This window comes from Salmo salar, chromosome ssa14, assembly GCF_905237065.1.
Source record: "Salmo salar chromosome ssa14, Ssal_v3.1, whole genome shotgun sequence".
NCBI classification, from domain to species: domain Eukaryota; kingdom Metazoa; phylum Chordata; class Actinopteri; order Salmoniformes; family Salmonidae; genus Salmo; species Salmo salar.
In genome coordinates, this window is record NC_059455.1 from 13,255,067 (window position 1) to 13,281,294 (window position 26,228).

Here is a 26,228-nt window from a genome sequence, read left to right on the forward strand (position 1 = left end):
GACTCAGAAAGAATCCCATTCATTCTGTTAGCAGGGATTCGTGTTCAGCATAATTGATGTGAATTAGATGATAATATGGCCATTTTGGCTGACACTTTCATCCCAAGCCTCTTACAATTAAACCATTCATTCAGTGTATTTGGCATATTCAGGAATTGAACCCTAAAACATTTGCCTAAACTGACAGCACCATGCTCCAACCAACTGAACCATTGGGAACATATTACTGTCATATTACCGCACCTGCTGTCTTGACCTCTGAATGCTCGGATATGAAAAGCCAACTGACATTTACTCCTGAGGTGCTGACTTGTTGCACCCTCTATAACCACTGTGATTACTATTTGACCCTTATGGTCGTCTATGAACATTTGAACATCTTGAAGAACGATCTGGCCTTAATGGCCATGTACTCTCAAAATCTCCACCCAGCACAGCCAGCCAGCACTCCTCGGATCCTGGTTCCTCTCTAGGTTCCTGTCTTTCTAGGGAGTTTTTCCTAGCCACCGTGCTTCTACATCTGCATTGCTGGCTCTTTCTTTTTTTGGCTGTGTTGCTGTATAAGCACTTTGTGACAACTGCTGACGTAAAAAGGGCTTTATAAAATAGATTTGATTGATTGACTGATATGATTCTACGGCCGTTTCATTCCTCAATGCTCTGATCTGGTTTTGGGTTTCTCCAGGTCCTCCAGAACATGGTTCACTGTGCTGACCTCAGTAACCCCACCAAGCCCCTAGAGCTATACCGCCAGTGGACCGACCGCATCATGGTGGAGTTCTTCACCCAGGGGGACAGGGAGAGGGACAAGGGCATGGAGATCAGCCCCATGTGTGACAAACACAACGCCTCCATCGAGAAGAACCAGGTACGGTTACGACACACAAGCACAGAGACACAGATACACACCATGTACACAAGCACAGAGACACAGATACACACTATGTACACAAGCATAGAGACAAACACTGTCTGTTTCGGAAAAGCCTGCCTCTCTGGCAAATATGTCAATGAATATATTCCTCTTTCCCTCCAGGTGGGCTTTATAGACTACATTGTTCACCCTCTATGGGAGACGTGGGCTGACCTGGTCCATCCCGACGCCCAGGAGATCCTAGACACGCTAGAGGACAACCGCGAGTGGTACCAGAGCATGATCCCCCACAGCCCCTCGCCTACCCCCGAGGCCCAGGACAAGGTGGGCCTGCCTGGGGGAGCCATGGGGGCCGGAGGGGGTGGATCCTCTATCGGAGACAAATTCCAGTTTGAGCTGACCCTAGAGGAGGAAGGCGAGTCGGACACAGAGAGCCCCCCAGAAGAGGAGGAAGGGTACAGTAGCACTGGGGCGGAGCCTTCTAGAACTGACCCGGACAGCAGACTCCATTCCGTGTCTGCCAGTGCTCACCCACACTATCAGGGGCTTTCCAAAATGGCCACCTCTGTCCTCAATCTCGGTGGCACGACTTTGTCCACCGACTCTGACCCAGACAAGGAGGCAGCCGAAGACAAAGAACATGACCAAGAAGGTAATGCCGGTGTGAGGCGCTTCAGGCTAGGTACATAACACCAGTGCAATGTTCTTTTTTGTTCGTGTTTTTGTTGATTTTCTGTGCCTCCCCCCTGACCCCTTTACCCCCCATCTTTGGCTTCCTTGGACTGAATGGCAGGACAAAGCTGAGGTAGAGAACGTAAAGGGGATGCGTTCAGGAAGTCTGACTTACACAGCAGTCACCTTGCACTGGAGAGAGGAGAGCCCCACAGTTCCTATTTGTTAGGTTGCAGAGAACAGGAAACCATGCTTTTGAGCTGGTCTTTTGTGTTTTACCGATATGTTTCGGAGTTGAACCTGCGTCACCGTGTTTGGCTTACGTTTTTCAGAGACGCTGAGAAAACCAACCTTCCTGTTTTGACAGCCAGGTCTACGACGAAGGAGCGAGGAATTTTGCGGGGACACGTCTTCCTTTTGACTACTTATGACTGCTTGAAACAATTGACGGCGCGTTGAACTTAGTAACAACAAACACCATAAAGTCTTTTGAGACATTATGCCAAACAGCACAATAAACAGGAATTTGGCCAATGGCAATATTTGCCTGCCTTTACAACTGTTAATCATTTGATATTTTATTCAAGTCCTTTCAAAATAGTGCAGGAAGTGGTTTTTACTGGTAAACTGCAGACCTTACCAGATATGTACCACAAAGGACAAAGTCCAGAGCAGGCCTTCAGAATGATTTGAGGAAGAGATTGTTTAAAATGCAGCAACAATACTTTTTGGGTACCACCGTTGCAACTGCTACTAGGTGCCTCACAAGGGGTCTTGTGCTAAGATTGACTGAAGCAGCAGCACTACAGCAGCATTACAAACTCTTAACAATTGGTTTAGGGTCAGTTCTTCCTCACACAGTCCTAACCTGAACTGTTACGTACAAAACCAACCCTGAGCCAGTCGTTATAGGGGCATAAAAGTAAGACAAAGCTATGCTGTTTGCACCTGGCGCCTCCCAGTGTTGAAATTTGGAATTGAAGTCAGCACGTGTAATACAATTCAAGGCATTGAAAATGCCCATACCTACTGTAAATTGACTATAGGTATGTTAATTGGATTGGATTTCGCTATGGTTTTATTGTACCCAAAACAAGGACTTCAGTTAAGAATCAACCCTTTTCTATATGATTTTATTTATTTAATTTTTTGAAAGTCACTCAAAGTGTATACATACTGCTTTATGCTGTAATTGTGTGTGTATCATTAACCTTTTTACGGCACCCATTTTCATCAGTCTGCCTCCACTTTTAGCACTTTACAATTTAACTCACAGCCAATATCCTGCTTGAAAGGGCTTGAGCCAATGCATGAACACATTGGAGGAAGGTGTAACCAGCACTTACATAGCCTGGCACATTAGGAGAACTGGTTGTTTTTTGGGGGGGAACCTGGATGAAGATAAGAACTGTTTGACAGTAGGTCTGTGGACAATGTCCTTTCAAGTCCATTATTGTTGTTACAATACAGTAGGTCTCACGTTCTCCACAGGTAACATCACCACTGGTCACATTTTCAACCAGTTGAATTACTAAATAAGATACATTGGTAGCATGTACTATGTCATCTGGGTTTGTGAAGAAAATGTTGTAATATTTGCCAAACTATTTTAGAGATGTGTGAAAGATGTGCCACTCAAGCGCAATTCTGTCATGGGCCAGTTCTCTGTGCCAGAATGTTTTCCCCACTTTCCCTTTGTCATTGGTCAATATTCTGCTCTTTACAGGGACAAAGCCAATGACAGTACAAGTGCCAAGCAAGCATGACACAATTCGTACTGTAATTTACATTTTGCCCCTGGCTAATTTCCATCAATGACTGACTGACAGCACTGTTGATCATGTCGCCCTCCCTGTGTACTCGTTCTGTCCAATAGGTTTTCGGTTTCAGCACAATAATCCCCTGATAACTGTACTTGTCTTAAAGAAGTGGTATGTTTGAATGGTTGGATGTTTTGATGAATTGAATTTGTAAAGAAACCAAAGCACTCTGTATGGTACTTTCACAAGTCTCTGCACTTCCAGCACAGTTGAGTGTAATGTAACTTGACTAATCCACGTTAGTTTTCTGTCTGTATTCTGGTATTATGTGGGTTGATTATTACAATTGATGCACAGCACAGGCTGGAACACTGCAGCTGAAATAGGGGACTTGTTAGGTTATGGAATTGAACCTTTTTGTAACTAACCACAATATATTTTGATAAAGATACATGATTTTCTTTGCTGCAAGATTCATAAGGAGAGTTTTCACTTAACTAAGATAAACTCATCTGTGGACGAAACACAAACATTGAACTGCCATCGTGGAGTAAATTTGTGTTGCGTTTTTACAAAAGATCTAGAAATGAGACTTTCTGGAGCCTTATATTTGCATATGTTTTCTTTCAGCATAGATTTGATATAGGGTGGAGAGAAACCATGCATAATGTGCCATGCATAATGTATCTAAGGAGCACAAACAGTCAAGAACTCAAGCAAGCCGTTCTGCCTTCCTCAGCTGTCATGCAAAATTTTTTCACCAGCCCTTGTAATGACTGTCTAACATTTATTGTTTTGTATATTTCATTTATTGTTTTGTATACTTTCCTCACAATGCTTTGTGTACAGTTTATTTATTATTTCTATATATATATATATGTCCGAAATGAAGAACTATAGATTTTGTCGGAGGCAGAGTATTTATTTGTAGCTACCTTCCGAGCTTTGGGAGAAAAAAAAATGGGACAGATTTCAACTACAGTACTCAACCAAATGTTTTAGTTTCCCTATGTCTGCCATTAAAGAAAGAAAAAATACTCAAACTTTCAGGATTTTCTGGATAACATCAGTAGAGTAGGAGATCCTAGTTTCAGACACGCTGTTCCTATGTTTCTCTCCTGACCAGGTCCCGGTTTCCCAAAAGCATCTCAAGGCTAAATTGAACTTAGTCTTATGATGCTTTTGGGAAACTTGGCCCAGAACACCTGTCTGCAGTCTCGACAATCCAAACACAACTGTTTACTACGGGTTTCTAAGCGCTTACTGTTACTGTATGCCTGTCCACCTTTTCAATAAAGGAGTCTTCATGCTTTTGACATCATGGATGCTTATTGGAAATAATGTTGACCATGGAATGCTACAATGATACGCATGTTTTTTCCAAATGACACTGAATTTGGATTACATTATAGTTATCTAAGTGTATTTCAATAGGAAATTGTTTAAACAATCATTCTAAATCAAAACATATTCATGTTGACTACAGTCAGACTAGCAAGGGATAGATGGAAAAATAATTGAATCAGGAGCTATCAGTGGGGCGATTGGTTGGGCCCAGTGATGTACAGTTGAAGTCGGAAGTTTACTTACATCTTAGCCAAATAAATTTAAACTCAGTTTTTCACAATTTCTGACATTTAATCCTAGTAAAACTTCCCTGTCTTAGGTCAGTTAGGATCACCACTTTATTTTAAGAATGTGAAATGTCAGCATAATAGTAGAGAGAATTATTTATTTCAGCTTTTGTTTCTTTCATCACATTCCCAGTGGGTCAGAAGTTTACATCCACTCAATTAGTATTTGCTAGCATTTCCTTTACATTGTTTAACTTGGGTCAAACGTTTTGGGTAGTCTTCCACAAGCTTCCCACAATAAGTTGGGTGAATTTTGGCCCATTCCTCCTGACAGAGTTGGTGTAACTGAGTCAGGTTTGTAGGCCTCCTTGCTCGCACATGCTTTTTCAGGTCTGCCCACAAATGTTCTATAGGATTGAGATCAGGGCTTTGTGATGGCCACTCCAATACCCTGACTTTGTTGTCCTTAAGTCATTTTGCCACAACTTTGGAAGTATGCTTGGGGTCATTGTCCATTTGGAAGACCCATTTGCGACCAAGCTTTAACTTCCTGACTGACGTCTTGAGATGTTGCTTGAATATACCCACATAATTTTCCTTTCTCATGATGCCATCTATTTTGTGTGCCCCAGTCCCTCCTGCAGCAAAGCACCCCCACAACATGATGCTGCAACCCCCGTGCATCATGGTTGGGATGGTGTTCTTCGGCTTGCAAACCCCCCCTTTTTTCCTCCAAACATAATGATGGTCATTATGGCCAAACAGTTCTATTTTTGTTTCATCAGACCAGAGGACATTTCTCCAAAAAGTACGATCTTTGTCCCCATGTGCAGTTGCAAACCGTAGTCTGGCTTTTTATGGCGGTTTTGGAGCAGTGGCTTCTTCCTTGCTGAGAGGCCTTTCAGGTTATGTCGATATAGGACTCGTTTGACTGTGGATATAGATACTTTTGTACCTGTTTCCTCCAGCATCTTCACAAGGTCCTTTGCTGTTGTTCTGGGATTGATTTGCACTTTTCGCACCAAAGTACGTTAATCTCTAGGAGACAGAACACGTCTCCTTACTGAGCGGTATGGCGGCTGCATGGTCCCATGGTGTTAATACTAGCATACTATTGCTTGTACAGATGAACGTGTTACCTCCAGGCGTTTGGAAATAGCTCCCAAGGATGTACCAGACTTGGGAGGCACTGAGTTTGAAGGTAGGCCTTGAAATACATCCACAGGAACACCTCCAATTGACTCAAATGATGTTAATTAGCCTATCAGAAGCTCCAAAGCCATGACATAATTTCCTGGAATTTTCCAAGCTGTTTAAAGGCACAGTCAACATTGTGTATGTAAACTTCTGACCAACTGGAATTGTGATACAGTGAATTATAAGTGAAATAATCTGTCTGTAAACAATTGTTGGAAAAATGACTTGTGTCATGCACAAAGCAGATGTCCTAACCGACTTGCCAAAACTATAGTTTGTTAAGAAGAAATTTGTGGAGTGGTTGAAAAACGAATTTTAATGACTCCAACCTAAGTGTATGTAAACTTCTGCCTTCAACTGTAGCTCAGCATTCAACACCATAGTACCCTCCAAGCTCATCATTAAGCTTGAGGCCCTGGGTCTGAAACCCACCCTGTGCAATTTGGTCCTGGACTTCCTGACAGACCGCCGCCAGGTGGTGAAGGTTGGAAACAGCATCTCCACTTCGCTGATCCTCAACACTGGGGCCCCACAAGGGGCCATGCTCCTCCCCCTCTTGTACTCCTTGTTCACCCATGACTGTGTGGCCAAGCACGCCTCCGACTCAGTCATTAAGTTTGCAGACAACACATCAGTAGTAGGCTTGATTACCAACAACGACGAGACAGCCTACAGGGTGGAGGTGAGGGCTCTGGGAGTGTGGTGCAAGGAAAATAACCACTCAATGTCAACAAAACAAAAGGACATGATCGGGGACTTCAGGAACAGCAGAGGGAGCACCCCCCTATCCATATCGACGGGACAGCAGTGGAGAAGGTGGAAAGTTTTAAGTTCCTTGGCTTACATTTCACTGACAAATTGACATGGTCCACCCACACAGACAGTGTGGTGAAGAAGGAGCAACAGCACCTCTTCAACCTCAGGAGGCTGAAGAAATTTGGCTTGTCACCTAAAACCCTCACAAACTTTTACAGACGCACAATTAAGAGCATCCTGTCTGGCTTTACCACTGCCTGGTACAGCAACTGCACCGCCCACAATAACAGGGCTCTCCAGAGGGTGGTGCAGTATGCACAACGCATCATCGGGGGCAAATTACCTGCCCTCCAGGACACCTACAGCACCCAATGTCACAGGAATGCCAAAAAGATCATCAAGGACAACAATCACCCGAGCCACTGCCTGTTCACCCCGCTACCATCCAGAAGGTGAAGTCAGTACAGGTGCATCAAAGCGGGGACAGAGAGACTGAAAAACAGCTTCTATCTCAAGGCCATCAGACTGTTAAATAGCCATCACTAGCACAGAAAGGCTGCTGCATATACACAGACTTGAAATCATTGGCTACTTTAATAAATGGAACACTAGTCACTTTAATAATGTTTACATATCTTGCATTACTCATCTCATATGTATATTCTGCATTCTATACTTTCTACTGTATCTTAGTCTATGCCGCTCTGACATTGCTTGACCAAATATTTATATATTCTTAATTCCATTCCTTTACTTAGATTTGTGTGTATTGGGTATATGTTGTAAAATTGTTATATATTACTTGTTTGATATTGCTGCACTGTCTGAACTAGAAGCACAGCATTTCGCTACACCCACAATAACATCTGCTAAACACTTGTATGTGACCGATACAATTAGATTTTATTACAGCATATTGGATGACTGTCATTCATATTCCATTCACCCAGCTCAATGTAACATTGATAGGTTTTTGCTACTACATGTTACTCACATTTTCTCTATACCCATCATGAGGTTGCTACAACCTAGCCTATGAATGAAAGTTTACAAGTAGGTGCACAGGTCGAGAGAAATTTGAGTAATCAAGGTGACAGACATTGACACATTTATTGAATGTGTTGGATAGCCATAGTGTTGGATAGCCATAGCCAGCTAGCTAACATAATCATTAGTCCAATAGTTGCAAACGAGAGTCCTGTAGTGAATAATCAACTCTTTGGTTTTACTGATGTTGCAATGTGGGGGCGCGCACTGCTGCCAGACCCTGAGCTCACCTGCGTGAATTGTTTGTTTGTTTATAGTTATATTGCTCAATTTTGTTTCATTTTGTAGAACACCAACAGTGTCATTGCGCAAAATGGTACGCAGCATCATCTGGATATGTGTGGAACAAAAGTTCAACCTTCACCTTCTGCTACAGTTTCTGTCAAGCCGTCTACGCATACTGTACAGTTTGACGCATATGTTCGATAAATCTAACGTATATGCACCACACAGAACGCACTGCAACTGCCTCTGCAAAGCAATGCTGCAAGGCAAACGCAGCGTTCCATTTGAAATGAATGTACTTCTGGAGTACCAAAATTCAATTTAAAGTAATTATTTAACCAGGCAAGTCAGTTATGAACCTTCTCTAATTTACAATGACAGCCTACCCCGGCCAAATCCTAACCTATGGGACTCCCAATCACAGCCGGTTGTGATAAGGCTTGGAATCGAACCTGGGTCTTTAGTGACGCCTCTAGCACGGAAATGCAGTATCTTAGACCGCTGCGCCACCCGGAAGCCTCAATGTGTGGTCGAGGCTAATTCCAAGCAGTGGCGGTTCTAGACCATTTCAACTGGGGGGGGGCCAAGCTGGGGCCAGTTGTACTGTTAGAGGGGCCAGTTACATTAGACGTTATTGTTGTCATATCGTTTTCTTCACTGCATTGCAGGCATTAGCAGGCAAAATACCATGTTCATAATCATCATCGTTGCCACTGTCTAATAACGGATGTAAAAAAGAATGATAGCAAAAATTAGTTATGTAAAAATGATTTCATACGCTACATTTAGGGGGGCTACAAGGGGGTCCAAAATTGTTGTCACAGGGGCACTGGCCCCCCCTGGCCTCCCCTCAGAACCGCTAGTGATTCCAAAGTGCGTCGCAAATTTGAAAGTGGATTGTACATGGCGTGTGTGACTTTCTCAATCCTAATCGCTGTAATATGCGCACAATTTTACAATCTATACCAGAGGTTGTATGGTTTCAGTGAGTAAATCAACCACCACCCCCTACTCCTGTGAGTTTCGGCTTTCTTTTCGAGATAAAGCTCACACTCTCGAAAACAGCATTGCTTTGCCTGATGGTTGTTCTACAAAGTCAAAAATGGAAACCAAGAAGAAGCGAGGCTGAAGAGGTGGTGTTAGGAACAGACTACGGAGGCGCGGAAACCGTCACCCGCTCCGGGTGATTACCTTGTCAAATGTGAGGTCACTAAACAATAAACTGGATGAGTTAGCGGCAAGTGCTAAATTTCAAGAGGACTTTGGGCAAAGTGATTTAATCAGCTTACATAAACGTGTTTCAAGCAGAACTATATTGATGTGAACATTGATGGATATGCTGTTATTAGAGCAGATCGAGACAAAACATCACATAAATCAATTGGCGAGTGGCTATGTATCTTTGTAGATAATACTTGTGCCACGCAGTGTAATGTGACTGAAGTGTGCACCAGAGACTATGAGATCCTCGTTGGGTCATTCAAACTAGTCTATCTACCACGCGAATTTGGATAGATTACCATTATTCTGGTCTATGTGCCTGGATCTAACAATAAAGACGCTGCTGACAGGATTACATACTGTTTTATTGCTGCGCTTTCACCATTAGTATTTGTGCTTGGGGATTTTAATATGCTCTCCATCTCCGCGCACCTCCCCACTCTGCAAAAGTGTGTCAAGTGTCCAACTCGCATCCTGGACCAGTGTTATGGCAACGTAGGGGACGCATACAAGGCAGTGTGCAGAGCATCCATCGGGAAATCAGACCATAACGTTATCCATCTCCTACCGAGATATACACGAAAAACCTGTAGAGAAATCATTCAGGTATGTCAGAGGAGAGCAGGGAGGAACTCAAGGATTGCTTGACGTCACAGACTGGGAGGTGTTCTTTGACTGGTGCAGGGTTCCCCACAGAATCGGGGGAATGAATACACCCCTGATCACACGCAAACACACAGGGGCGGAAATCCCGGGGGGGACGGGGGGGACACGACCCCCCCATCCTGGGAAAAATATGATTTGTCCCCCCCAATATATCACTGAAACATAACTATGTAATTTAAATAATATTAATAATACGCAATGAAAGCAATTGTGCTCATTATAGACACTTAATAGCTCGTTTTTAAGTTTCAAAAGATTGCGACCCCCCCACCCTTTGCCTCACAATGGTTTGATCCACTGCCAGTTCCTTAGCTTGCGAGGTAACGTAGAGGTCGTATCTACTGTCTGAAAGGCACTCAATGCACGTAACTGACGTGAGGTTAATCCAGTCAATCGCGCACACACACTAGCTGAATATGCAGAGCTAGCGCGCAAATATTAACTATTAAGCTAGCTAGTACCTATTCCATTTATGTGGCGTCGTCAAAGATGGAATCTTTGCTATCGTCAATTTATTCCAAGATCAGCATGCATGTAAGTTAGTGCTTCAAAGTCCCTGTGATAAGGTTAGCGATAAACTGAACAGAACTACACTCTCTTCTACCATTGTTTTAAATATATTTAATGGTCTCGTTGCAAAAGCTAAATTGTCGCAAGGGAACTTTTATTTATATATTTTATTTCACCTTTATTTAACCCGGGTAGCAAAGATTATAGCAAACACCACTGAATTGGTGCTCGCTAGCTTTGCAAATTCAGCTATTGTTAGAAGCCAGCCAATATGAAACAAACGATTAAAATTACAAAAGGTTGCAGCATATGTTGTGTAAATGGTGAACTCATACAGCTGTCAACTCTTGTCCCTGCAATCCGTTTCACATTTGCTAGCTACCTTTTAGATCGAAGCCCATATAGAATGATAGAAGATAAGATGATAGAAGCCCATCTCCTACTGTAAATAACCTACATACTGTGTGTGTGTAGCCAACCAGGTAGAAAAATGGCAGAAAAATGGCAGAAAAAAGACGGACATCAGAGTATTTTTCAGTACACCAAAACGCAAAGTAAGAACCCTAGTAGCCTAATATCTCAAAGACTAGTTGATAAAATGTTCATAAGAAAGAAATGAAATTCTAATGGAAATGTTTCACAATGATGTCATTAGGCAGAGCAGGCAACAGATGGCACACAGACAGCAGAGTTGGGGACAGATATGCAGGGACAGACTGGCAGAGACAGGGAGTCTCAGGTAAGTTTGTTGAGTCTTTGTTTGGCAACATTATGAAAGGTTCTAAATTTTTTTGACTTGTAAAATAGGAACATAATTGGAAAATGCCATGGATACCCCCACTCTCAACTTAAACTGGTGACTGAACTAAGATTTGTTAAAGGCAATGGTATTGCTGTTGTGATTAGTTGTGTAGTTTTGGGTACCGGTAGTTAGGAGTACGGCAAACACCTTATTTCTTTGGTTCCTCAATATACATTTACCATATTACAATGTAGGCTATGTGATACAGCACTACTTTTGGTGTCCCCCTCAGGAATTGCTCTTGAGAAAATGTAACGTCATTGTCCCCTCCAAAGTTGATATCAGATTTTCGCCCCTGCAAACACAGTCCACTTTTATAGTAGCCACATACAAACAGCACGATCCCTTTAATCGTTGTATAATTCCTGATTGGAACTGATTGGCAAAACTGATTGGCTCAAACGCAGTAAGAAGGAAAGAAATTCCACAAATTAATTTTTAAGAAGGCACACCTGTTAATTGAAATGCATTCCAGGTGTCTATCTCATGAAGCTGGTTGACAGAATGCAAAGAGTGTGCAAAGCTGTTATCAAGGCAAAGGGTGGCTATTTGAAGAATATAAAATATATTTTGATTTGTTTTACTTTTTTGGTTACTGCATGATTCCATGTGTTATTTCATAGTTTTGATATCTTCACTATTATTCTACAATGTAGAAAACAGTCAAAATAAAGAAACACCCTTGAATGACTAGGTGGTCTTAAACTGTTGACTGGTAGTGTATGCTCAAACTGTATGCATAGGCTTGACCAAAATGGTAGCAAAAGGTGAATGTTGAACTTTTGTTGCACACATATCTAGATGTTGCTGTGTAAAAACACAATAGGTGTGATCAAGGCGTTATACCTCAGTGGCCAAGTCCCCAACAACCGGGATGCTCCGGTTTTCAGAGGAAATGGAAAGAGAGCCTGTGAAGAGACTTCTGCTTTTGGACATTAAAAAGGGTCATCACTAGTTACCACAGCCACAACGTTATAAACCCCGCCTATTTCTAATTTATCTTCTTAAAATTGTATTTTAAACCTAACACTAACCTTAACCACACTGCTAAGTTATGCCTAACCCTAACCTTAAATGAAGACCTTAAAGCAACCCAAAATGTTTTTGCATTTCTACTATGTAGCTGATTTTGACTTTGTGGCTGTGATAACTACTGTAAACCGGTAGAAAGGAGACGCTCCATCTTAACTCCTCCTCCACATTTACTGGATTGGTTGAATAGTGCCCCAGGTTGCTCAGCAAGCGTAACAGTATTGATTGGTACTCCAGACTGCCAGTCATCATCTAGCTCTACTATGAGCCCCACCCTTGGTGACCATCATGCAAGTGACGCCCTAGTTTCTGCAGGTGCAACACTGGGTACTACTGCAACGGAGCTGCAGATAAAACAGACAATTCACGGTAAGCCTCAACCTGTATTGTCTGGCGAGGCATTTCAACAAATAACAGTAGCACCAGAAAGTGTTTGAATATGTTGGCAGATGTAAATTAAATAATGGAGGGCAAATGTAGTCGCAAAATAAGGAAGAGTAACCTTCATTTGACATATAGACAAGGATGCTTCGCTAGCATCAATAATAGCCTAGTATGCTAGCTAAGCCTAATTGCAGGGAGACATGTATTTTCTGGTGAACTAATGTTTATGCTGTCAATGCGGCTCTTTAAAACGAAAAATAGCGACATTTTCTCATTAAAGCAACAGTCCTTTTGGATGACCGTGAGCAGCTATTATTGGGTAGAAGTGTTATTCCTTTCTTCTGGTTGAATTGTGCGCGAGACCCTGTACCCTGTAACCAGCTTGTGGACCTAGCTAGGAAACAGTGGTGACCCAAAGGGATGGTCTTAGCCTAATTGATCTCCCTGTGACCAAGACGGCTAACCCATGCAAATGCAATTAGCTACCAACATACGTTGACTATAGCAAATGTCAAGTTAAACCGCCTGATGTAACTGCATGTCCATTCAATGTTAGACATGCGCAAAAATCTATTCTCAAGACACACAGCCATAGCTTGTTAGCCAGTTTAGCCAATGATTGCCTAAGCCGCAAAGTTTCCGCCTTGTTGATCTTGGTCGGGTACGTTGGCAAAGACAGGAGTGCCATAGACGATTTTAGTGTCGGAAATGTCCAAGCAATGTAAACAGTAACTATCTACGTTGATCTATAACAAAATGTTTGTTTTTTTAAATTTAATATTGAATTGCTAAACTGTGAATAATATAAAGGTTATTGTTTATTTCTGGTTAAACGTTATAAGCGTACTATAATATGCAGGGGCAGACTATAGCACCCCAGGACACGACATGGGACGCTCACTTTACTGCTTTCCCCTATCTGTTGTTGAAGGAAATTTAATAATGTGCAATACACGTTCCTTTAGGAATACCCTACATTTGGGAAGAGATGGGAAGGATATTTCCACCTCCCCAAGATGGGGTTATGGACATGTTATTGGAGGGGTGTACATCTGTTTTGATCCTGTGCTTTAGTGGAAAGATGTCTTTGAAAGTAGGTTAGCTGATTAAACTCAACTCCACGATTTACAATGGGGTTGAGTGGCGACTAGTGTGGGCGGACTGGAGCTCCGACTCACATAAAATTGTTTTTAATCAAAAATGCCTGATTACAGCACCCAAAGAATAGCCCGCAATTACAGTGAATTTGGAAAGTATTCAGACCCCTTGACATTTTCCACAGCCTTATTCTAAAATGTATTAAATTGTTACCCAATCTACACACACTGCCCGATAATGACAAACTGTTTTTTAGAAATGTTTGCAAAAAATAACAATTAAATATCAAATGTACATAAGTATTCAGACCCTTTACTCAGTACTTTGTTGAAGCACCTTTGGCAGCGTTTACAGCCTCGAATCTACTTGTGTATAACGCTACAAGCTTGGCACACCTGTATATGGGGAGTTAATCTCATTCTTCTCTGCAGATCTTATCAAGCTCTGTCAAGTTGGATGGGGAGCGTTGCTGGACAGCCATTTTCAGGCCTATCCAGAGATGTTCAATCGGGTTCAAGTCCGGGCCACTCGAGGCCATTCAGAGACTTGTCCTGAAGCCACTCCCGCGTTATCTTGACTGTGTGCTTAGGGTCGTTGTCCTGTTGGAAGGTGAACCTTCACGCCAGTCTGAGGTCCTGAGTTCTCTGGAACAGGTTTTCATCAAGGATCTCTCTGTACTTTGCTCCGCTCATCTTTCCTTCAACCCTGACTAGTCTCCCAGGCCCTGCAGCTGAAAAACATCCCCACAACATAATGCTGCCACCACCATGCTTCACCATAGGGACGTTGCCAGGTTTCTTCCAGATGTGACGCTTGGCATTCAGGCCAAAGAGGTCTTAGTTTTATCAGACCAGAGAATCTTGTTTCTCATGGTCTGAGAGTCCTTTAGGTGCCTTTTGGCAAACTCCACGCGCGTTGCCGTGCCTTTTACTGAGGAGTGGCTTCTGTCTGGCCACTCTACCGTAAAGGCCTGATAGTACAACTATCTCCACAGAGGAACTCTGGAGCTCTGTCAGAGTGACCATCGGGTTCTTGGTCACCTCCCTGACCAAGGCCCTTCTCCCCCAATTGCTCAGTTTGGCCAGATCTATGAAGTCTTAGTGGTTCCAAACATATTCCATTTAAGAATCATGGAGGCCACAGTGTTCTTGGGGACCTTCAATGCTGCAGAATATTTTTGGTACACTTCCCCAAATATGTGCTTCGACACAATCCTTTCTCGGAGCTCTACGGACAATTCCTTTGGCTACATGACTTAGTTTTTGCTCTGACATGCACTGTCAACTGTGAGACCTTTATATAGACAGGTGTGTGCCTTTCCAAATCCTGTCCAATCAATTTAATTTACCACAGGTGGACTCCAATCAAGTTGTAGAAACATCTCAGGGATGATCAGTCGAAACAGGATGCACCTGAACTCAATTTCAAGTAGGGATGCACCGATATGACATTTTTGGCCGATACCGATATCCAATATTTTCCTTGCCATTAAACCTGATACCGATAACCGATATTTAAAATATAGCAGCCTTTTGAGCATTCTAGTACAGTTAAATAGTTAACACAAACACACACACGGACGCAGCGGTCTAAGGCACTGCATCTCAGTGCAAGAGGTGTCACTACAGTTCCTGGTTCGAATTCAGGCAGTATCACATTCGGCCGTGATTGGGAGTCCCATAGGGCGGTGCACAATTGGCCCAGCGTTGTCCGGGCCGTCATTGTAAATAAGAATTTGTTCTTAACTGACTTGCCAAGTTAAATAAAGGTTACACACACACCACACTTACCAAAAAGTTATTTTGTTGGCATTTACGTATGTCCCCATTACCAGTAAAACATAATCAAAACATATTTCTTTCACTTACTTGCTGTGCTGTTTGGTTGTTCATTTGTTCAGTCGTTTCATTCTCAACCAGGATTTCTATGGAACGCCGTTTGTGTCTTTGTGTGTCAAAAAAGATACATGTCAAATAACACTATTTGACGTGTCAAATAAGCTTGTTGACCAATCAGGACCTGAATATGACTGCACGTCACATAATAATTTAATGCGTTCATACATTTTTTACGTAGTTATTACACATTGATTACAATATCACTTGTATTTCATATGTCACACCGATTCATCGACATGTATGCAATGATGCTGGTAAAGTTGTCTCGTGCACCTACAGTGCTGGTCATAATTATTTTTTTTAAAAGCTAGCAAGCTTATGGATGCAAACAATGTTCTTCCCCAAAAACATAGCGTTTGTTTCAGTAGCTATAGTTAGCTAGCTAACTGTATAGCTAGGTGTCATCATCTAAAATAACCCTAATTTAAAAGTAATTTCTTATTTGATTAATGGTGATCGGACCCATCTATGTGAAGCTAGCCACAATAAGAATTAGCCACAATAGTGGACTTTGCGTTTAGCCTTCAAAATAAAGTATGGCATATTTATATTTGTATTATAAAAAGATACATGTCAAATAACACTATTTGACGTGTCAAATAAGCTTGTTGACCAATCAGGACCTGAATATGACTGCACGTCACATAATAATTTAATGCGTTCATACATTTTGGTGAAGCATGGTGCGTTCATACATTCGAATCACTGTCAATGACATACTTTTATTTTGAAGGCAAACTGCAAATTCCGTTATTGTGCCTAATCCTTATTGTGGCTAGCTTCACAACCGATAACCCGGTCCGATGAAGGCTCACTAGCAAGATGAAGCTATCTGGCTGCTTATAACGTTAACTTTGGGAAAAAGGGTTAAGTAGCTGGCTAGCTATTTATTTTCATGAATTGAAGTTAAATTTAAATGGCAAACAACATGTGGCAACCTAGCTAATACTTACTCACAAGGATTCCTAAATCATTGCTAAGAATAATGAAAATGACTGCAGTTTCTACAGGTCATTGTTTTCAGGCTGGTTGTATTGGTGCTAGATACGCACCAAGCTAAAGCTAGCTACCCCAGAAGTTGCGGTCGAACAAATTATGCTTTATTACCAACGCGGTATTGTAAACACGTTCGTGGCCAGTGTTTGCTTGTTTGCAGACTTTTGTACAGCTTTGACAGTGCTACTGTATCTTTTTTGATACGCAATGACCCAAACAGTGATCCATAGTATGTATGTCGTGAAGCTAATAGCAGTGATGCTATTACTGTGTAACTCCAGTAGGGCAACATCTGAAAAATAGTGCACTTGGTAGTGTGTACAGGTGCTCGACCAGTCAGCGAAAGCCAACATCACCCACGACAGAGAACGGTTGATTTAATGGGTTTCACCTTTTGAGTTGTCTCACTGAAATTTTCTTTCTCTTTCAAATGACTGCTCGATTCACACCGCAGACATTGTGGGCTAGGTTAATAATGCAGTGTTGCATGTGTAGCGCCAAATTTTACGTGGTGTTATTATATAGGTATGCACGGTAACTTTGACATCGGTTTATAACATCGGCGTTAAACTAGACATCGGGCTGATACCTATGTTGGCATTTTTAGGTATTATCGTCCGATTCCGATATGTTCACTGATATATCGTGCCTCCCAAATTTCAAGTCTTATAGTAAAGGGTTTGAATACTGTGGTGGTTAATTTCTTCACTATCAAATGAGGAGAGACAAACTTATCACACAAGTCAGTTATACTTAAACTGAATCTTTATTCACTTATTAATAAGGGAGCAGGTCAATACAACACACAAAGTGAATCGATTGAGTGCTCTACGTTAATGATGGCTTGTTGACGAATCACCCTCACAAAAGTACAAAGGTTTTTTCTAGCCAAGGTACACCCCCTTCAGTCTACATGACAAACAACAGATGTATGGAATGGGTTACAGTGTTAAGATTAGTATGAAAGATATTTATAATTCACAGCAGACAGCATCTGATTGTGTAGAGACCAGGGTCTGGCCCTCGAGTCATCTCTCCCTGGTACCTTTTCTAGAACAGAAACATTACCGCATTCCAGGGCATGAGTTATCACCCAAAGACATTGTAAATCTTCCAGAGGCACACCCTCAGTAGGACACACAGATAAGCGTTCTAACAGCCCCTTATTCTGTGGCATAAAACAACCATTTGATGCCATAACAGCATTATAACAATCTTGTAATTTCTTTTTCTGACAATACTTAGTGGTTCTTCCTTTTAAAAGTTACGAGTTTATGCCGTGACCGTTAGTGGTAGATGGTGGCATTCTGTCATTGCACCACACTATCACAAGGGGGAGTTAGAACGCTGATCTATCGGTAGTCTAAACTGTGGCAATTAATGGAGGTGTTTTCAGTCTGAGAGTCTCCCCTTTGGCACTAGAGTCCTGCATCAGGCAACAAAAACTGTCGGTAGTCCTGGAGTTAAGAGGGAACTTGTGTAAATACAATGGGGGAATTTCACTTGACATGTGGACTAACGATTTTCGAAAAAATTGTCACGGTGGGCTTTTGGTTTCTCTCCCTCCTAAAAACAGAAATAAATCATTCTAATTTAACAAATGGGCTTTATTTACCAATTAGTAAGAATGTCTCACCCCATTTTCAAGAATGGCCATTTTCCCTTTATTCAGATTACAATCGCTCACTTTCGGTTATTTGAAACAAAATCATCTCCAAAATATTGCAATTTTTTAAACAAGCCATAGGAAGTTGGCTTGCAATTTCAGTACAAAAAAAGTCAGGCACTTGTCTGTCGGCCCTGCAATAAAAACCAAAATTGGTTTAATGAAAATTGTGATAAATATATACCAGTTTCATTTAAGGATTACAAAAAATTGACAGCTGTGCCATATAGATTGCAAAAGAGTTGAGAAGAGATTTTCGATGTACCGATTCCGTGGCACATTCTTTATGAATTGACACGTAATTTTGTTTGTTTATTATAACCTATTGCAGGCCTAAAACCTATGGGTTTAACCTTATGAATGAATTATTATATTGAAGATTGAAGCCGCCTCTTAATAAGTTCCGAGAGCCAATCTGTTATCCAACAATTTATTAAATGGTATTATTATTAACCCTGCATTATAATTCTATAAAAAACCCTTAGATATTCAGTGTTTTTATTTACAGTGGTGATGGACAACTGGAGGCATTTTGTTTTTCACAAGCATAGCGGGATGTGAATTCTGCAAACAACAATTCCAGGATTGGAGGATTCTAAATGAATATCTATTGGGCATTTTTCATTAGGGCAAATCTGGTCTGTGAGAATATCTAAGGGGCTTTTATATAATTATAAGGCAGGGTTGATGATAATAATAAACGCTGGATAACAGATCTGCTCTTGGAACTCATTAAGAGGCGGCTTCTATCTTCAATATGCTTTTTAAAAAAAAAATGTAATACACATTTGTAATAATGACAATTACAATACTGAATGAACAAGGAACCCTTTTATTTTGACTTAATATAATACATAAATAAAATCATTTAGTCTCAAATAAATAATGAAACGCATGTTCAATTTGGTTTAAATAATGAAAAAACAGTGTTGGAGAAGAAAGTTAAAGTTTAATATGTGCCATGTAAAAAAGCTAACTTTTACATTCCTTGCTCAGAACATGAGAACATGTGAAAGCTGGTGGTTCAATATTCCCAGTTCTTCAATATTCCCAGTTAAGAAGTTTTAGGTTGTAGTTATTATTGGAATTATGACGCGTCAACTATTTCTCTCTATACCATTTGTATTTCATATATCTTTGACTATTGGATGTTCTTATAGGCACTTTAGTATTGCCAGCCTAATCTCGGGAGTTGATAGGCTTGAAGTCTTAAACAGCGCTGTGCTTCATGCATTGCTAAGAGCTGCTCGCAAACGCAGTAAAGTGCTGTTGAATGAATGCTTACGAGCCTGCTGCTGCCTACCACCGCTCAGTCAGACTGCTTTATCAAATATCAAATCATAGACTTAATTGTAATATAATAAACACACAGAAATTATGAGCCTTTGGTCATTAATATGGTCAAATCCGGAAACTATCATTTCCAAAACAAAATGTTTATTCTTTCAGTGAAATACGGAACCATTCCATATTTTGTTGAACGGGTGGCAACCCTAAGTCTAAATATTGCTGTTGCATTGCACAACCTTCAATGTTGTCATAATTACGTAAAAATCTGGAAAATTAATTTGTCGTTGTTAGGAAGAAACACAGTTCGCAATGAGCCAGGCGGCCCAAACTGTTGCATATACCCTGACTCTGCTTGCACTGAACGCAAGGGAAGTGACACAATTTCCCTAATTAATATTGCCTGCTAACATGCATTTATTTTAACTAAATATGCAGGTTTAAAAAAATATACTTCTGTGTATTGATTTTAAGAAAGGCATTGATGTTTATGGTTAGGTACATTTGTGAAACTAATGTGCTTTTTTTCCACGAATGCGCTTTTGCCAATCATCACCCGTTTAGCAAAGTTGAAGTAGGCTGTGATTCGATGATAAATTAACAGGCACCACATTGATTTTATGCAACGCAGGACAAGCTAGTTAACCTTGTAATATCATAAACCATGTGTAGTTAACTAGTGATTATGTGAAGATTGTTTTTTTTAGAAGATAAGTTTAATGCTAGCTAGCAAATTACCTTGGCTCATAGCAGCCACAAGGTCCTTTTGACGCTGCGCTCTCGTAACAGGTGGTCAGCCTGCCACGCAGTTTCCTCATGGATTGCAATGTAATCGGCCCTAATCGGCATCCAAAAAGGCAGATTACCGATTACCATCATGGAAACAATGTTTCCATGATGGGCTATTAGCAGGGCAATAGACACTTCATGGCCCGGCTACTGTAGGTGTGAAAATCCCCCCCTACTTGTAATGTATTCGATGCTTAAGTACTCTAAAGTGTTACATTTCTAACTAAAACCTCATGCAACCGCAGAATGTTGAATAAAGCATACAGTATACTGTACGTTTCTGTTCATCAACCTCTTTATGCTTTTATTAAAAAATAATGAGGAAAAAATACTTTCAAAATGCAGATGATTATTTCAACTACATTTTAGTGGCACTATAGCACTACACCGGATAAGACAGGAGAAATACTCCAGATATAACAGAATGACTGTTCTAGGAATTTTCTATCCAAATGATAATAATTAACAATCAATAAGCTTTGACTAATCCCCAAGGTTTGTAAGACAATGGGTTAATAATAATTAGGCAAAGACTCAGCATCTGCAAAAGGTCTGTACAGTTTATTCAGAGAACGTTCTGCCCAACATTAACAAAGGTTCATTTTATCCTCTCTCTGCTTACGCACACACCTCCACACCAAAAGTAGATAACCGACGCACACACAAACAGTAGGTGAACAGTATCCCTCCCTGGACTTCCCACCACTGTTAATCACTATCCAGCGCTGCCTGTTCCTTTCCCCTGAGATTAGGGGAACCTTGAAGGCTACTCCCGGTCTCCACACACACACACACACACACACACACACACACGTCTACAGTTCCTTTAGGCCCACTAATCACACACCCACTTCTCTCCCTCTCCAGCCTCTACTAGACCTTTATGGGACTTACGTTCAGTACTTTAACTATTCATTATACATTCTACATCAACTACTAATTACTAATTAGATACGTTTCAGAGTGGATTCTTTACTCATTTACCTATAATCATTTATTTCACTTCATCATTCCACCCCTAAATGATTAAATAATACACTTTGATAATCAGACGCTATATGGAAACATAATTGTGATACAAGAATTAACAAAACCAATACATGTATATACATTCGATACTCATCAATGACTGTCCTAGGCCTATCCCCAATTATGATACTTCGTTTCAGGATTTCCATCATAATTTTCATGAAAGGAACAGTCAATGTAAACATTGAAAACGGTCTCATCAAACATTGGCTCCTCGTGGTTAAAAGAAACGGAGCCATCTCCTAGGCCTGGAGGCCTGTATTCGTCATCCCACTGGTCGAGCTCGGAATCGGTCCATATCTCACCATCTGCTGCGTCATCGATCTCTCTAGAGTTCTGGTGATTAAACCTTTCATACATGGCATATACTCATCAACCACACAATATCAACACACTCATACAGGTGAAAGCAGCCCATAATACAGTTCTTACAACACTTTTCCATTTCCCAAACATGAGCTGTGTTATCAGGAATGTACGTGCAGCAATGAACCTAATCATTCTACCTACACTGCCCTCTTCTGCCAATAACATATCGAGAGTCAGTCTATTTTACCAGGTCATGAGGGAGGTGGTGGATAATTGGTCAGAGAACCTCTTTACTGCATCCCCGGTTTCATTCATGAATCTCTGTTGATTATAATAGATGTCATTTATCCAATCCACATTTTTATTCATTGTCAACCCCCAAAATAATGTAGTGGTAAAGCCTTCACCTATTTGATTCATAGCTTTGTATTCATCTGGAACCTTCCCTGAGGATGCCAATAGCATCCATCTAGACAAAGCTACTCCCATCCTGGTCAAAACTCCTCCTGTGCCTACTTTAGCCTCCTATAACTGGCCTTTGATGACTAACTCGAACTGGTTGGACCGATAACCCCAGGGCGCAAGTTCCTATCCACCCTTTGTGGTAATTTCTGTCATATGCGTCCTTTACTGGTACTAGCCCACCCTACCTCAGTTATAGGTGCGGTGAGGTTAAGAATTTTGTCCTGTACTTCTAAACCTAAGTCAGTCACATTAACAATTGCATTACAGCCATTAATAACTTCTTGGGGCTAGGGGGCAGTATTGAGAATTTTGAAAAGAATATGTGCCCATTTTTAACTGCCTCCTACACCAACTCAGAAGCTAGAATATGCATATTACTGTTCAGGTTTGGATAGAAAACACTCCGAATTTTCTAAAACTGTTTGAATGGTGTCTGTAAGTATAACAGAACTCATATGGCAGTCAAAACCCTGAGACAAATTCTGACAGGAAGTGGATACCTGATGTGTTGAATTACCTTTAAGCCTATGCCATTGAAACACACAGGGGCTTATTAATTGTTGAGCACTTCCTATGGCTTCCACTAGATGTCACCAGTCTTTAGAAAGTGTTTTGAGTCTTATACTGTGAGAACTGAACGAACAAGAGCCTTGGAACGGTGGTGGCCGATTAGACTGGCGCGCGAGTTCATGTTTGGGTACTCTCGTTGCAAAACGTTTTAAAAGAGAATGCAAACGTCCGCCTTGAATATTATTCATGTTCTGGTTAAAAAAGGCACTAATGATTTATGCTATACAACGTTTGACATGTTTGAACGAATGTAAATATTTTTTTTCCCGTCGTTCATGACGAGAAGTCCGGCTGGCATAGATCATGTGCTAACAACACAGAGCTTTTTGGACATAAATTATGAGCTTTTTCGAACAAAACTACATTTGTTATGGACCTGGGATTCCTGGAAGTGACATCTGATGAAGAGAATCAAAGGTAATGGATTATTTACATAGTATTTTCGATTTTAGATCTCTCCAACATGGCGGTTAGTCTGTATCGCAAAGCGTATTTTTCTGGGCGCAGTGCTCAGATTATTGCAAAGTGTGATTTCCCAGTAAGGTTATTTTTAAATCTGGCAATCCGGTTGCGTTCAAGAGATGTAAATCTATAATTCTTTGAATGACAATATAATATTTTACCAATGTTTTCGAATAGTAATTATTTAATTTGTTGTGCTGCTTGACTGGCGGTTATTGGAGGGAAACGATTTCCTCAACATCAACGCCATAGTAAAACGCTGTTTTTGGATATAAATATGAACTTGATAGAACAAAAAATGCATGCATTGTCTAACATAATGTCCTAGGAGTGTCATCTGATGGAGATTGTCAAAGGTTAGTGCATCATTTTAGCTGGTTTAATGCTTTTGGTGACGCCTGTCTTTGAATTGACAAAACATTACACACAGCTATTGTCAATGTACTCTCCTAACATAATCTAACTTTATGCTTTTGCCGTAAAGCCTTTTTGAAATCGGACAACGTGGTTAGATTAAGGAGATGTTTATCTTTCAAAGGGTGTAAGATAGTTGTATGTTTGAGAAATTTGAATTATGACATTTAATTGTTTTCAAATTTGCCGCTCTTGATATTTCACCTGATGTTGATTGGGTGTACCAGGGGTGGGACGCTTGTGTCCCACATAGCCCATAGAGGTTAAAATCATCTAAGTTCTCGGTGCCATTGTTGTATCTATAACACTGGTACTCATCAGGAATTTAAGTGAACCGAGGTGGGTTGGCGGAGTACTTCAATCTGGCCCACCCAATCCCTGTAAAGTTATTTGCTTTCCTAGGGAATTATTTAATGTTTACCTTAAATTCTACATCTTGATCTTCTTTGGCTCCTTATTCTGTACGTCACTCATCAGTGTATTATATAGTTTATCTTTTCATTCTTATAAATGACAACAGTGTCGATTGATTAGTACCGGAAGGTGGTGGATCTGAATGTATCAGAAAGGTTACCAAGACTATGATGCAGCTCAGTCTCTACTCTTCCCAAAAACCGCCAACCCTCTCCTGCCCTTAGTCGCTCTGCTAGGTACCACCCCATACTCACACCTCTAGGAGCACACACAGTGATGAACGGTCGGGATAGGGAATCTTCGTTAACTCTTACATCTAGACGTTCCGCTAGCGGAACACCTGCTCCAATATCCAATGATGGGCGTGGCGCGAAATACAAAGTCCTCGAAAATCCAAAAACTTCCATTTTTCAAACATATGACTATTTTACACCATTTTAAAGACAAGACTCTCCTTTATCTAACCACACTGTCTGATTTCAAAAAGGCTTTACAACAAAAGCAAAACATTAGATTATGTCAGCAGAGTACCCAGCCAGAAATAATCAGACACCCATTTTTCAAGCTAGCATATAATGTCACAAAAAACAAAACCACAGCTAAATGCAACACTAACCTTTGATCTTCATCAGATGACACTCCTAGGACATTATGTTATACAATACATGCATGTTTTGTTCAATCAAGTTCATATTTATATCAAAAAACAGCTTTTTACATTAGCATGTGACGTTCAGAACTAGCATACCCACTGCAAACTTCCGGTGAATTTACTAAATTACTCACGATAAACGTACACAAAAAACATAACAATTATTTTAAGAATTATAGATACAGAACTCCTTTATGCAATCGCTATGTCCGATTTTAAAATAGCTTTTCGGTGAAAGCACATTTTGCAATATTCTGAGTAGATAGCTCGCCATCACAGGCTAGCTATTTTGACACCCACCAAGTTTGGCCCTCACCAAACTCAGATTTACTATAAGAAAAATTGGATTACCTTTGCTGTTCTTCGTCAGAATGCACTCCCAGGACTTCTACTTCAATAACAAATGTTGGTTTGGTTCCAAATAATCCATAGTTATATCCAAATAGCGGCGTTTTGTTGTGCGTTCAAGACACTATCCGAAGGGTGACGCGCGTTTCGTGACAGAAAATGTCAAAATATTCCATTACCGTACTTCGAAGCATTTTAAACAGCGTTTGAAATCAATTTTTATGCGACTTTTCTCGTAAAAAAGCGATAATATTCCGACCGGGAGTCGTTGTTTTCATTCAAAGATGGAGTCTTCTCGTGCACACGCCCCCAGTCTCATTGTTCTCTGATCGACCACTATCCAAATGCGCTACTGTTTTTCAGCCATGGCCTGCAAAGTCATCATTCAACATTCTGCCGCCTTCTGAGAGCCTATGGGAGCCGTAGGAAGTGTCACGTTACAGCAGAGATCCTCAGTTTTCAATAGAGTGTAGAAGGCCAAGAAATGGTCAGAGGGCACTTCCTGTTTGGAATCTTCTCAGGTTTTGGCCTGCCAAATGAGTTCTGTTATACTCACAGACACCATTCAAACAGTTTTAGAAACGTTGGAGTGTTTTCTATCCAAAGCTAATAATTATATGCATTTTCTAGTTTCTGGGCAGGAGCAATAATCAGATTAAAATCGGGTACGTTTTTTTATCCGGCCGTGAAAATACTGCCCCCTATCCATAACAAGTTAAGGAGGTAACCCCCGGACCCTGTTGGTACTCGGTTCTTCTCCTAACTCTGTGTGTGTGATCAGCAGTGCTCATATGTGTACATACCTTCTTGCAGTGGGTAACGTGGGCCCAAGTGACTCTCTCAGCTTTTCTAATGGCAAAGGCAGTGGTTTAACAGAACCTGGTATGGGCCTTCCCAACGGGGATGCTTCTAGTCTTTTCTCCTCAGGGACTGGATCCACACCCAGTCTCCTGGTTGGATTGAGTGAATCACCTTCTCCTGTAATTCACCTGTTGGACACACAATCCTGGACATACGGGTTTGGTTAACAAACAGTCTTCTCATGTGCTCTGCTAGTATATCTTTGACTTCTATGTCTACCTGTTCTGGTCTCTCTAACTCTGGCATTCTA

The 26,228-nt window shown here is 41.0% G+C and overlaps 2 protein-coding genes across 10 annotated transcripts in view; both read left to right on the plus strand.

The window, feature by feature from the left end:
- Positions 1 to 4,622, plus strand: part of pde4ca (phosphodiesterase 4C, cAMP-specific a) — a 59,394-nt gene extending 54,772 nt beyond the window's left edge. For all 9 annotated transcript variants that reach the window (XM_014139813.2, XM_014139814.2, XM_014139815.2 and 6 more), the window contains 2 exons: positions 686 to 868; positions 1,037 to 4,622. In XM_014139813.2, coding sequence (XP_013995288.1) covers positions 686 to 868; positions 1,037 to 1,564 — 711 coding nt within the window. In that variant the 3' untranslated portion in view covers positions 1,565 to 4,622. The remainder of the gene's footprint in view (positions 1 to 685; positions 869 to 1,036) is intronic.
- A 7,941-nt stretch (positions 4,623 to 12,563) lies between these two features.
- LOC106568946 (ras-related protein Rab-3A) overlaps positions 12,564 to 26,228 on the plus strand; it is a 31,577-nt gene continuing 17,912 nt past the window's right edge. Inside the window, exon 1 of the mRNA XM_014139812.2 lies at positions 12,564 to 12,705. The gene's annotated coding sequence lies outside the window, so the exon portion shown is untranslated. The remainder of the gene's footprint in view (positions 12,706 to 26,228) is intronic.